A 12,956-nucleotide genomic window follows, 5' to 3' on the forward strand; every position below is an offset into this window, starting at 1 on the left:
TCACTTTGGCTTAATCGTTACCTCTTCATGCTACAGAATGCACCAGCTGGGAAATAAGTGTCTCCTATGAGAATGGATCCATCAAGTGTTCCTTGGGTTTCATTTCTTTGAAAGAATATTCTGTGAGGGTGTGAGAGTTGACTGTAAAAGATGATTGAGTATTATCCACAGCTCTGAGAAAAGTTAGATCACTCTGAGGAATTGGGACTGAGGATGGTTTAAGGCCATAGATTTCAAAATATTAAATCTTCAGAATTTATCTGTGTAATCGAGGTTCCCTTACTCTTGGTAATGGAGAGCTTCGGAATTATATATGGACACAAATATTTTCTTATCCATCTTCTAGGATCACACAGGAACAGGACCTTTTTTTTGTTTGTTTGTATTTTTATATGTAATCACCGTGATGCTGAAAGCACAGTGTGGCAACAGGGTCTCAAGAGTTAAAATGTATTTTAAAATATAAAGGGGAACGACCCTCTGGAATGCTTACCCTGCTCCATCTGGATAACAGATTCCCTCCTTCCAACCACCCTCTCTCTCAAAACACCTAGAGATGTACATGACTTTGTCCAGAGGAAAATTCATTTATACATGGAAATGACTCTGTCTTGCACTTCACCGTAAGATAAAAAAGCAAACCATGGAATGGAGGTATCTTCTGACCACTCTACCAATCACATTCTTCATAAAAAATTCCCAGATTGTGAGTATATTGTATGCCTGGACATACATAAACCTTTGAACAGTCTTCAGTTCTTGTGTACTGTTAGCTGAGCTCTTCTTTAACCTGTGAGACTTTTAATGCCAATGTTCCGATACAGTACTACCCAAAAAACTGTGCCTTCAAGGTGTATTTGAGCTTGAAAACAATGTGTAAGAAATGCACTTCTTGGAGGACAAATAAATCCACAAGGAAACAACAGTTTTCTAAACCACATACTCAGTGTGTAGGGATTCCTAGTAGCAGTCCAATGTATGGTTACTGCTGAAGAGTCAGGTAGTGGTGAAGCACCTCCACTGGAAGAGTAAAAGAAAATGGGAATTTCTTCTGTAGCAGATTTAAAGTTAATATGCTGTCCTTTGAGCATTTGGTACTAAATATGAATAATGTGAATGATGAGCCTGATTTTAATGTTTTGCTATGAAGAGAGATTTAGCACCTGCATAACTTTTATTGGAACTATTAGCTTTTTATTTTGTATGTTTAAGTGAAAACACAGAGTGTGGACATCTGCTTTGGCTTGAATGCTTTTTTTTACTTTTCAAGAAAAATAACACCAGCAAAATAGAAGTAATGTTCCAAGAAAGAGCCACTCAGGAGTCCCACAAGGGCTGGGACTGTGCTTTGTGGTTTCTCCACTCTTGGAGTGACAGTATGACGTTCTAAGCTGAGGCTTCATTTGCATTTTCAAAGTACAACAATTTACTTCCCAGAAGGGCTGTGCTGTTTCTAAAAGGCTGGACTGGCTCGAGGATTTAAATCCAGTGAGGTTCCTGTAATTCCCTTAACATATGAGTTTTTAAATCTACACCTTTAAAATAGCTCAAGCTCAACTCTGTGTTAAAGCAGCTGGCTAACCATCAGAAGAAATGGGAAAGGTCCAAAAGACAGGAGTGACAAGTGACTTGTGTTTCATTCGCTGCTTTAATGGATTTTTCCTCAGCTTCACAGTTAACCAGTGCAGATTATTTATAGATTTTAAAGCCAGAAATTAACACCGTTCCTTGTAGGCAGAAGAAAAAATGTATGAGATCATTATTAATTCTTTAGCATTATAATGCCTTCTGGCTCAATGTGTGTGCAAGGGACCAAGAGTAAACATGCATTTTTCATCCTGACCCTTATCTGCTCCCAAAAATATCCTTCAGTGGAGAACTGTGAAACAGCTTGCCTAAAGGATTTGAGACCTTTTATTTTTTTGCTGCTGATACAAAAATCTTTAGTCTTCGCTGTAATTGAACACGTAAAGGTAAAATATTGCAAACACCAGTTTAGAGTGTTCCTTTTCCCCCAAAACCCCAACCCACCAAAAAACCCACTATGGTGCTAGTTGCCTTCACAGGAAGGCTTTGGGTTTTCTTTCATCGGGACAAATTACCCAGGTGTCCTTGGCACCCAAAGAGATCTCTCCCCTTGCAACTCAAACTAATTTTTGAGTCCTGACCTTCTCTTTGTTTCCTTTTATTTCCAGTTTTGCCATTGCTCTGAGCTCCCTTCCCTCCACAGCAGCCTTACACACCCCTAACAGAATTCAGCTGTGGAGGGAATGCAGTCCTGGCAGGAGGCAGTCTATCCCATCTCTCACTGGCCACTGAATTTAGTAGTACAAAATTGTCCTTCACTTAATTTTAACAGTGTCCATGGAGTAATTCCAGCAATCAGCCTGTCCTGCCATCTCCCTGCAGCTCCCTGTACCCCACTGTCACACGAAGCAGAGGAGACAGCAGAGCTACAGCAGCTGGTATTGTTTGATCAGCAACACAATTCTTGCTGGAATTTCATTTCCCTTGCAGACTCGCTACTAGAATACATTTGTCATCCATACTTTGTAGCAGACTTGTATTTGCCTGTAATTACACACCAGTCTGGCAATACTTTATTGTTAACAAAAAGTACTGCCATTTAAATCCCCAGTCTTAAACTGGAGTATTTGCAAAATTGTGTAATTGCTAAAATAATAAAGCTGCCATTACTGTATGGGAAGTTTACAGCTTGTTGGTGAAATACTTACATTGGCTTAAATACACCTGTATGGATTCCTTATGTTTTCATGTGCTGTTTAAGACAGAGAGATTTCTGCTGGGCACAATGAAAAGTTTCTGGCACTGTCACAGAATGGTTGAGGTTGGAAGAGGCCTCAGGAGCTCACCTAATCCAAGGGGTTGCCCAAGACCATGTCCAGCTCTTTTGAGTTACCTCCAACGATGGAAGCTCCACAAGCTCCCTGGGAACCTGTGCCAGTGCTCAGTCAAAACTGAACTCCGTGTTTTTCAGCTTGTGGTCTGTCCCCGTGTAGGAGGAAGTCTATAAAAGATAACCAGGAAAAACAAGTTCCGTGTGGTTTTACTGAGTGCAATGGGCACAGATAGTACTGCAAATGCCTGGGGATATGAAAACCCGCAAAGACGATATGTTTTGGTTTCATTTTGTGTTGGTGTTTTGCAAACAAAAACCTGGTGATGCCCCCCTCTCGTACTCATTCTGTGATTTTTTTTTTTTCTATTTTTACATTAAATAGTTCTCCCCATGTGATTGTTCTGTTCCTAAGCCTGGTTGGGTAAAACAGACCTCAGGATTAGAAACAGAGTTTGCCCCAAACCATGAGCAACGTTGCCACATTACCCCTTCCACACGTGAAGCTCAAAACACCCGGACTCGGTATCTAAGGGTCCCCAAAAGCTGGGGAATTTGTGCTAAAACTTGCGCCGTCTCTAAGCCTTGTTTGACACAGCAGCACAGCATTCCCCAGCTCTCTGTGCTCTCCTGGGGGAGGATGGGGGAGCTTTGTGCTCTTCCAGCAACCCCCAGGGCACGGAATGAGGGAGTGCAGGAGGTTCTGCCAACAGGATCTTCATGCAGAAGCTGATGCTGGAGTGCTGTTGCCAAGTGGCAGATGAGTGTGGGGTTCTGTGTCTGGCCAGGAAGGATCCACTCTCCTCGCACAGGTCCTTCCTGCCCTTTTCCCTGCACTCCTGGGCTCTGCCCTGGCCCTCAGGACAAATCCCACTGAGTGTCATCCTTCTATTTCCCCTCCTAAGGTGACCACCGAGTTGATCAGAGCGATGGAGCACCTCTCCAAGGAGGAAAGACTGAGAGAATCGGGATTGTTGAGCCTGGAGAAGGCTTCAGGGTGACCTTATTATGACCTTGCAGCACCTGAAAGGGACTTAAAGATAAGGAGAGACTTATTACAAGTGCATGTAGTGACAGGACAAGGGGGAACAGCTTCAAATCGAGAGTGTAGGTTTAGACTGGCCATCAGGAAACAATTCTTCAGGTGGTCAGGGTGGTGAGACCCTGGTGAAGTCATGGATGCCCCATCCCTGGCAGTGTTCAAGGCCAGGCTGGACGGGGCTTGGAGGAACCCGCTCCAGTGGCTGGTGTCCCAGCCGTGGCAGCAGCGTTGGAACATCTCTAAGGTCTCTTCCAGCACTAACCACTCCATGATTCTCTGGAACAAAGCCTACTTCTGCGGCACAAGTGTACGGAGTTTTCAACTTGGGGGCAAAAAAAAAGACCTTCCCGAGGCGTTTCCTGGGGCCAACCTGGAGCGCGGGCGCCGGGGCGAGGGTCGGGGTGTGGGAGGCGCGATCCGTGCCCCCGGCGCAGGTGCCAGGGCCGTGCGCGCTGTGTGCCCCGCAGGGCAGCGGCAGCAGGGCGGCGGTGCCGGGGCTCGGAGGGGCCGTGGGCCGGCCCGGGGCCGTGCGGGGCCGTGCGGGGCGGCGGGCGGGGCGCTGTTAGCGGCGGGCACCGAGCGGGGCCGGGGCCGCCGCCGCTCCCCCCGCCCGGGCCCGCCCCGCTCGCGTCGCTCCGCGCTGGATTGCTCGCGCCTGGCCGGCGCCGTCTGGGGCCCGGCGGGCGGCGCGGCCAGGCCCGCTCAGCCGAGCGCAGAGGCGGCCGCAGGAACAATACGGCGGCGGGCGCGGAGCCGCGCGGCCGCCCCGCACCATGTACGCGTTCGTGCGGTTCCTGGAGGACAACGTGTGCTACGCGCTGCCCGTGTCCCGCGTGCGGGACTTCAGCCCCACCTCCCAGCAGGACTTCGACAACCAGAAGGTCTACACCGTGTACCGCAACCCCGAGGAGGCGGCGGACGAGGACGACGAGAGCCCCGGCGAGTGGGGCGACCGCCTGCTGCTGCACAAGGCCCAGATCCTGGCGCTGGCAGGTGAGGGCGGGCCGGGCCGCGGGGGCGATGCCGCCCCCTCCCCGCTGAGGGAGGGCGGGAGGGGAGGGGGCGGCCCGGGGCGGGCGGGGGGCGCGGGGTGGGGAGGGGCAGCTCCGGGCAGGCCGGGGAGGGGGCCCGAGGGTCGCTTTCCAAAATACCCGCGACCCCCGCCATGCGCCCGGCGGTGCTCGGGGCTGAGGGGGGGGCGGACCGTGGAGATTTACCCCCCTCCCCCCCAAAAAAAAAAAAAAAAAAAAAAAGTTTAGGTTTTCGTCCACGACTTATTTATAGTGCACGGAGTCATTTGTGTACCTTCGCAGTTGTTGCCAGATTTGAGTGGTGCTGTTTTATGTCCGCTTTGTTAGTTTAAGTGACTTCACAAATTGGACGGCAGTAGTGGGAGCAGACGTCCAGGCTCTGCTCTTGTTAAGCTTGCTACATTGGTTTGTAGCTTGTGGCCTTGCTACATTTGGTTTGTTTCATGTTTAAAGGTAACAAATGTCTCCAAGCTAAGAGGACTAATTCAAGGTATGCTAGGAGATAACCCCGTATTTTGGTCCCTTGAAGGTGTTCAGCCCCTGTGAGATAGTACTGCTGGTACATTGCCCCCAGACAGTGACTTGGGCAGTGTTTCCTTGAAGACTTTGTGTCGTTTCCTCGCCGCCGTAGTCATAGTTGACATGGAAAGGAAGTTTGGTGTAGTAGCAAATTGCTGGTTAGGGTGGCCTTGCCCAATAGGCTTTTGAAAGGCTGTAATGACCATTTGAAGTGTCAGTCTGGGTAGCAAAGAGGACACTGGGTTCTTTTCCTATCCTGACTTTACCAGTTTGGGCAAAGTACTGGTTATGTCTATTTCCCCGAATATGGAATGGGCTTAAAAAACTCTTTTTGTTTAGTGTGGAGCTCTTAGAAGGCAGTGCTGAGTTCTGATGTTTAAACAGAGTAACTTGGTGTTAAAGTCACATAGAACTGGTATTTTTCTAATTTTATTTTTGGAAGTCAGCAGTTCCTAAGCCAGTTTAGCCTGATGGTGGCCCAGTTTGTCCCTGGCTCGGCCACTGACTTTTGCAGTTATCCTCTTTCTAGTATTGGCCATAAAGAGATACCTCAAAAGAACCAGGAACAGCCAAACCTGAGTTCCCTGCAAGGCTTTTCCAGTTTCTGAGCATTTGCAACTCCAGAAGTTCAGGAGAACTAGCTAGGCCATCTAGCAGAGGAGTGGATTCTACTGCTAAGTTTTTGCTGCCCTGTGCCAGCCCATGTTTTGTCTGTCCTGTCTGTGGCAGAGGAGTGTATGTGAAGTGTTTCTTGCAGGTTCCCTGTCAGATCCATGGAAGATGACAATCTCAGGGGCCAGGGTTTGCATGGCCTCTTCCCAAAGGCCCACTGGACTGCACCTTTCTCTGTCCCACTGGGGAACTGCAGCAGCAGTGCCCTTTCAGTTCCTCCTGTCTCTCTCAGCACAGCTAAAGTGCTCCACAGAAATATTTACAAATAGACCCTTGGCTCACATGTTGAGCCCACCAGGTTTCCTCAGTTTTCCAGCAGCAAATGCTTATTTTTGCCAGCTCCCTTGTTCCAGGCAGAGCCTGTGTCTGCCCAAGATATGATCTCCTGAATTTTTCTCCACAGTTTCTCTTTGTTTCATGTCTCTTGAACCAGAACAAACCAATATATGCTGTTTCCTCTAGAGAACAGGACTTGTTACCTGTATTAGTGATTTGCACTAATTGCTCTCCAGAGATTCTAATTTCTACAGGAAGTTCTCCTGTTGAGCCAGGAACACAAGGAAACACACAGCTATCTTTATTACAGCTGTCACATCTCAATATATGCCGACTAGACCTGTGTTGTGCATTCTTGGAAAACTTCTCACCTGAACACCAAATGAGTCTTGACTTCTGTGCCTCTTTCCACTCATAACTATACCTTAGGTGAATTCAACAGAAGTTGTATACAAAGGGTCACTTACTTCTAAAGTTGTCATTTCTCCCCAAAATGTTAATATTGGTGTTTGTTTTTATTGTGGTTGAAGACCTTGGAGAGAAAACTTGGTCTTCTATGAAGACATCATAGCACAATTCTTGCTTTTTAGTGACCAACTCAGATTATGACAAGTTTTTATGGCAAACATTGCAAGTGTAATGTTATACAAGCAATATGCAATAATGTTTCTCATAACAGTACAGAACTTTTAATTCTAAAGGTTTCCAGCCTAGCTTAGTAAGAAGACAAATAATGTGTATTAAGTTGTTTTTATATTTAAAATATACATAGTTGATTCTGAATTTTTTGGAAGGAACCCTTGACTGCACAAACCATACATCAATGACTTTAGGGTTTACTGCTTTGGTCCAAGAATTCCCCACTAAGAAGAGGTTTCAGGATCAAAGTTATGCTACAGATATTAAATTAAACAAGCAATAAAGAAGAATAAAAAGGGAAAATGGGGGGTTTTGAGCTTGCAAAGTGTTCTTTCACAGTTTGAATGGTGACCAATTTTCTTGTATGTGAAGCTGCTCAAGTAAGCAAAGTTCTGGTTTTTTATATATATTTTCATGATCAAATGCTGTCCATGCAGCAGAAATCAATCATAGGTTGAGAAAAAGATCCATTTGTTTTTCTTTCTAGCAACTTGAAAAAAAGAAGGCGAGAAAGAACACAAATACAAGACACATATTAATGTTTTTTTTCTTTTGAGAAGAGTTTTCCTTTCCTGCTACATCTAAAGAAATTTAGATACCTTTCAAACTTCTACCCTTTTAATGTAGGAATTCATACAGGCCTAAGTACAGGTTTATACCCATAATGCAAAGCTTTATTGGTTGTCTAAAGAGTTGATAAAACAATTGTCCTCTTTTGAGAGAGTCTAGAAGCAGTTCTTTGATCCTTTGTGCTGAGGCTGGATGGTTGGAAGCCAGTGCAATTGTGAGGGGTATTGTTGCTGGAGAGCAGAGATGCTGTAAAGGCATCATAAGTTTAAAAAAAAAAAATAGAAGAGGGAAGTGTGTTGGGACATGCTCAGAGCATCAGGTAATTGTGAGAGACTTGGTATGTTGTGGAGATAAAAGCTGTTGTCCTCTATTCTGTGGTGAGTAGTACATGATAATGTTAGAGAAGAGTTGTAGATGAACTCTGAGCAGCTGTGCCTTCTCTTCTGTCCCTGTGTGCATGACTGGGAACTGCTGAGACTGCTGGGATGTGTTGGCCTGGGAACTTTTCCACTTCTTCAGAAGTTAGCCAAAGACTAGGGCTCAAACCAGAAAGGATGACTTGACTCAGTTCTAGACTGTCCAGCCACAGAAGGCATATTAAAGTGAATATCCCTTGCCTTAACAAGTTCACCATTTGGCTACCAGCAGCTGATGCTATGTACTAATAAAGGAATGATTTTAGTTGCCTCTTGAATGGAAAATAGGACTCAGCAGACTGGAGTTTGACTACAGAGCAGTTTCTTGAGGTGACATAAGCTGGTCTGTCTTGTTGAGAATACAAAAATAGCAGACAGCTTTTCAGGGAGAGTTTGAGTCTGTCCTCCTGATCATCCACACCCTTCCTTTTCTTCTTTTCTGTCCTCTCCTCAAAATGCTCCAAAGCTGTTTTTTTCTGGTCCCTCTCCTTGGCACACATATGGAACTTGCAGCTTTTCCACACTTGTCTAATAGTCACTAGCAGAATGTTGTCTATGAGCATATGCACCTTTTAACAGCATGATCTTTAGATGACTCCATTGGAGCTTTTCCTTTCTTTTCTAACTGATGAATGTGAGGTGCAATGAATTGAGTTTCAGGGACTTCTAAAAGTTCCCTACTTCAGGCTATGTTTGTTAACAAGTTAATAATGACTGTCTTCTACTAGGAGATGTTCTTTCCTGACTACAGTAAATAATTGTGCTCTCTAGCTGCTGCCCTCAACATTTCCCACCCACACTTCATAGCAAACATATCTCCATCAGATTCTCACAGCGATTCCTTAGCTGCCTCAGCAAGTGTGTTAATACCTGGTGCATCCTTATCCTTTCTTGCCCCTTTAAAAAATGCTATGCTCTACTTTTTATTGGAGCAGGTTATGTGATTTTTAGTTTTAAGAGCCTGTGCAGCTCATGGTGAGATGTTACTGTGTATTTCAGAAGGATGTAAAATCTCTGTTCATAGAAAAAATTTGAATTAAATGATTCTAGGACTGAGCTGTGAGTAAAGTTGGGAGTGTTTCAACTTCTTGGTGTGTATCCAAGCTTCTTTGCTATGAAAAGTCCATGGAGGAAAGACCCTTTGTCAAATTCTGGAATACATGAAAAATTTGAGATTTTAGATTATATTAAGAATATACAAAATATAGGTCAGGAAGTTATCTTGATGTGTGATATTTAAGTCCAAGCTTTTATTGGTGTTTCTGCAGTCTTGGGCTTCTCTGTGGATTTTCCTCCTTGCGTCATTCCGGCAGCTTGGGCAGCTGGAGTACATAAAGCAGCTCCTGGCTGTCCCCATGCTCCATCCCGTGTTCCTGCATGCTCCGCATGTCCCATTTCCTTTCCCAGGGCAGCTGTAGGGTGAATGAACCATTGTGGCAGGGACAGCTGACTCTTTGTTCCCAGGAGTCTCCAGGCCTGTCCCCTGCTGGGATCCATTGCTTGGCTGGTGTGTGACAGAGACCTGGGGAGAAATGGCACCAGGAAAAACCTCTGGGCACCTGCAGATGCTTCTCAGTAATCCCAAGGATTGTCCTGAGTAAAGAAGTGCAAGGAAGAGGTTGTAGGAAACCTCCCAGTAGTGGTAGTGGTTCTTCAGAGGCTCTTTTTATTTGGTTTGGTTTTTCCGGGGCTGGTTTGGCAGTACTTGGGATGAGCTTTTGTGTCGTTGCCCTTGAGCAGCAATTCCAGGTGTCCCTAATGGTGGTGTCACCTCCCGTGCCTGTGCAGGTCTGGTCATTGAGAGAAACTAAGCCCAGCAGTTTAGGCAGGGCTGAAGTAAACTTGTTCAGAATAGCATTTTTATTTTTCAAATTTTTAAAAAATGTTTACTGTGATATTTGACGTGCATGGCCTACTTTGTCACCCTTAGCTGACGCGCTTCTGCTGTGTTTTTACCTTTTTAGCAGGTAAAAGAACCGGCTGTGCGCAGAGGTTCAGCAAATCATTTTGTATAACAGAGTAACTAACTACTTCACACTCCTAAATATAGTTCTGAACACAAGTGTGGCAGTATTCACGAGAAATATTTAAAGCTAAATTTCACACTCATTTTGTATTTGATCCATTTCTGGTTTATTTTTAACTCATGTAAGATGAAGGGTGGAGGATTTTTTTCCCCTTCTTCTAAAATCTAGTGTAGGACCATATCTGAGATATGAAGGACTTCTACAAAGGCACAATTTTGTGGGGTCTTTTTGGTGTAGTTCCTGTTTGTTCATTGTTGAAGCCTTATTATGGCACATTGACACAAAGCTAAATGGCAACAGCAAAAAAAACCCTGGTTACAGTCGCAGCTAAAACTGTAACTGCTAAGTGGTGGTTTGGAGTAACCCTTATGAGAGTGGTGATGCCATCATCAAGCTAAAATGCCAGTAAAAATTAATTAAAAAGCTGGGATTTATCTGTGCAAGAAGATTTTGCAGTTATATTTAATTTCCTCCTTTCCCGTATTACCCTGCTTATTCTGAATATACATTCTTTTTGTTTGTCTTTAACCCTTCTCAACTGACCTGCTTGTTCCTCAGTCACATGTGCTTTTTGCTTCACCTTAACAGTCAGAAATTATCTAATTTATTTTTGTAACACAAAGACATCCAGGTGGCCAGCACTATTGTTGCTTTTTGTGGTCTTAGTACCTATGTTGCACCACTTAACACCAGTTATGCTTGTAAATGTTGTATAATTTCAGCTAGCATACAGTAAAAACATGCAATTCAGGATTTTAATAAAATTGACTTCAAAGATAGTATGACTATGGTAGCTATGGTAACTAAAACTAATTAAAATATGCTAAAATTTGCAGGGGAGTGAAAAGGAAAAAAAAACGTAAGTTAAGGTTGTGTTTTCATAATTTAACAGTAAAACATTTTTTTCCAGTGTATTGCCTAAATGCCAGTCAGTAAATTATTTGCATTTTTTAGGAATTCCTTTAAAAATAGTAGAGGCTGAAGCACATTGTGATTTTTGTATAGAAACTGAAAAAATGCCTAAATCTACTCTCTATTTCCATAGTGAGTTTATTCCTTGGGCAGAGATGTTGTGGAGGCTTCCTGGAGTGCTCTCTGTCCTGCTTTACCTGCTGGGCAGCTCGTGGGCAGCATCTCCATGGCTTTGTGGCCTGTGTGATCATCAAATCATCACAGGCTTTGGTCCAAATATAATTGTGCAGTCTAATACAGAAGGACTGGTGAGGGCAGCCAGACTGACAAATTATAGCTGTCATTGAGATTGACGATCTCTCCAAATGAACTTTTGAACTTCTAAAGAAACACATAGCTTTTGTTATAAATATTTTTTGTAAAATATTTATCATGTTCCAGTTTTTGAAAAGGAATGCCAATAGTTGAATTTCATGTGTAGGTGCAGAGGAGAGATTTACAGGATGGCATTTTCACATCCTGCTTGTTTTCAGGGTTTCTTTTTAATTTAATGGTAATGCTGTGTTAGTGTACTTGTTTCAGAAAGGATTAAGAGAGTTGTTCCATAATAGCTGTAATCCTTTGTGTTTGACATGTGCAGAGTATTGTACAAATATTAACAAATCTGTACAATACTTCAGTGGGCTAGATGGGGACAGTAAGATGAAAAGTTTGAATTATTCAAGGTCAGTATTTAAGTAAATATTGGATCCAGAATTAAAACCATCCTCAGTCTTGTAGAGAGCATGATTTCCTGTTTCTCAGCATAGTCTTTTCTTAACTTGATTGTCCAGCTCCATGTGTTTGTGCTGCAGCCAAGTTCTAGTACCACTAAAAGTTAAATGAAAGGAAAAGTTTTGCTGACAAGGAATAATTACTATTTTTGGTTGTGGTCATTTGAGCCATGTTGCCTTTGGTTAATTATTTTTGATGAGACTTTGTATTCACTTCTGAACTGAAAAATAGATTTCATATTAATAATGGAAATTAATGAAGAAAATCCATCTAAATTTTTCGTGCAGCAGAAGTCTGATGTTTCTGGGCTGATACTCAAGACTGTAGATCTGAACAATCTGCTGATAAGTGAGCTCATGCAAAAGGAGAATGTTACAAAATACTTGAGTGCCTTCATGTGCATTAGAAATTGGACTACAAATAGGTGGCCATATCAGTAGCTCTCACTCCTACCAGAATTAGACTGGGTATCTCTGTTCCACTGGAAGAAAAACCTCACTGAGACCTCAACATTATTTGCTTCAGTAGCTGGTATGGTCGGCTGTTTTTTTAGTCTTAGTTTATTTTGGGTTTTGTGAGAGCAGCAGCAGGAACCATGCTCTGTGCATTTACTTGTGTTGCTGTATTAAATATTAATGAGCAGGAGCCAGTCTTGATCTAGGACTTCAGAGAGGACTTAAGAGGTTTATATAATCTGTGCTCTGCTTCATAAGATTTTGGCTCCTTAATCTTTCTCTCCCTTCTTCAGTGCCTTTGTACAAAGCAGGTGTGACTTTCTCCCCATCATCAGTGAGCAGCCCTGGTTCAGGCTCCTGGCACATCATCCTTCTTACCCATCATCTCTAAACCTGTCAAGCAGTGGTTTAAGACCTTTCTATCTTGCCTTTCCCCACTTTGATTAAGAATTATTTTCACTCTGTTTCCTATTCTTTAGACTTTATTGAAATTCACTTCACAAGATTTAGCAGCCTTTTGGGCCAGTTCCTCAAGTGCATGTCTTCACCTTCCCGTGCTTATCAGCCCTGCCTATCACAGTGCTGCTTGATGTGTTGTTCTTCCCTGACTTCTTTGCTCACTTTTCTTTGTGCTCTGCAGAAAACCTTCAAGTCTCTCATTTGTGTGTTGCTGTCATATTCTCTTTTTGGTGAAGTGCTGCAGAACTACTTAGTTCTTAAAATTTTGGGAGTGATACAAGCGCAGATGATGGCATCTCTCAGCTCT

General features: G+C 43.7%; 1 protein-coding gene across 5 annotated transcripts in view; it reads left to right on the forward strand.

The window, feature by feature from the left end:
* Window positions 1-12,956, forward strand: part of LOC134555496 (BEN domain-containing protein 5-like) — an 898,337-nt gene that overhangs the window by 543,171 nt on the left and 342,210 nt on the right. For 2 of the 5 annotated variants that reach the window (XM_063407116.1, XM_063407117.1), the window contains exon 1: window positions 4,521-4,892. The exons of the other annotated variants lie outside the window; for them this stretch is intronic. In XM_063407116.1, the coding sequence (XP_063263186.1) occupies window positions 4,673-4,892 (220 nt within the window). In that variant the 5' untranslated portion in view covers window positions 4,521-4,672. Of the gene's footprint in view, window positions 1-4,520; window positions 4,893-12,956 lie in introns of those variants that run through there. 5 annotated transcript variants of the gene reach the window in all.

Source organism: Prinia subflava, chromosome 10, assembly GCF_021018805.1.
Source record: "Prinia subflava isolate CZ2003 ecotype Zambia chromosome 10, Cam_Psub_1.2, whole genome shotgun sequence".
Lineage (NCBI taxonomy): Eukaryota > Metazoa > Chordata > Aves > Passeriformes > Cisticolidae > Prinia > Prinia subflava.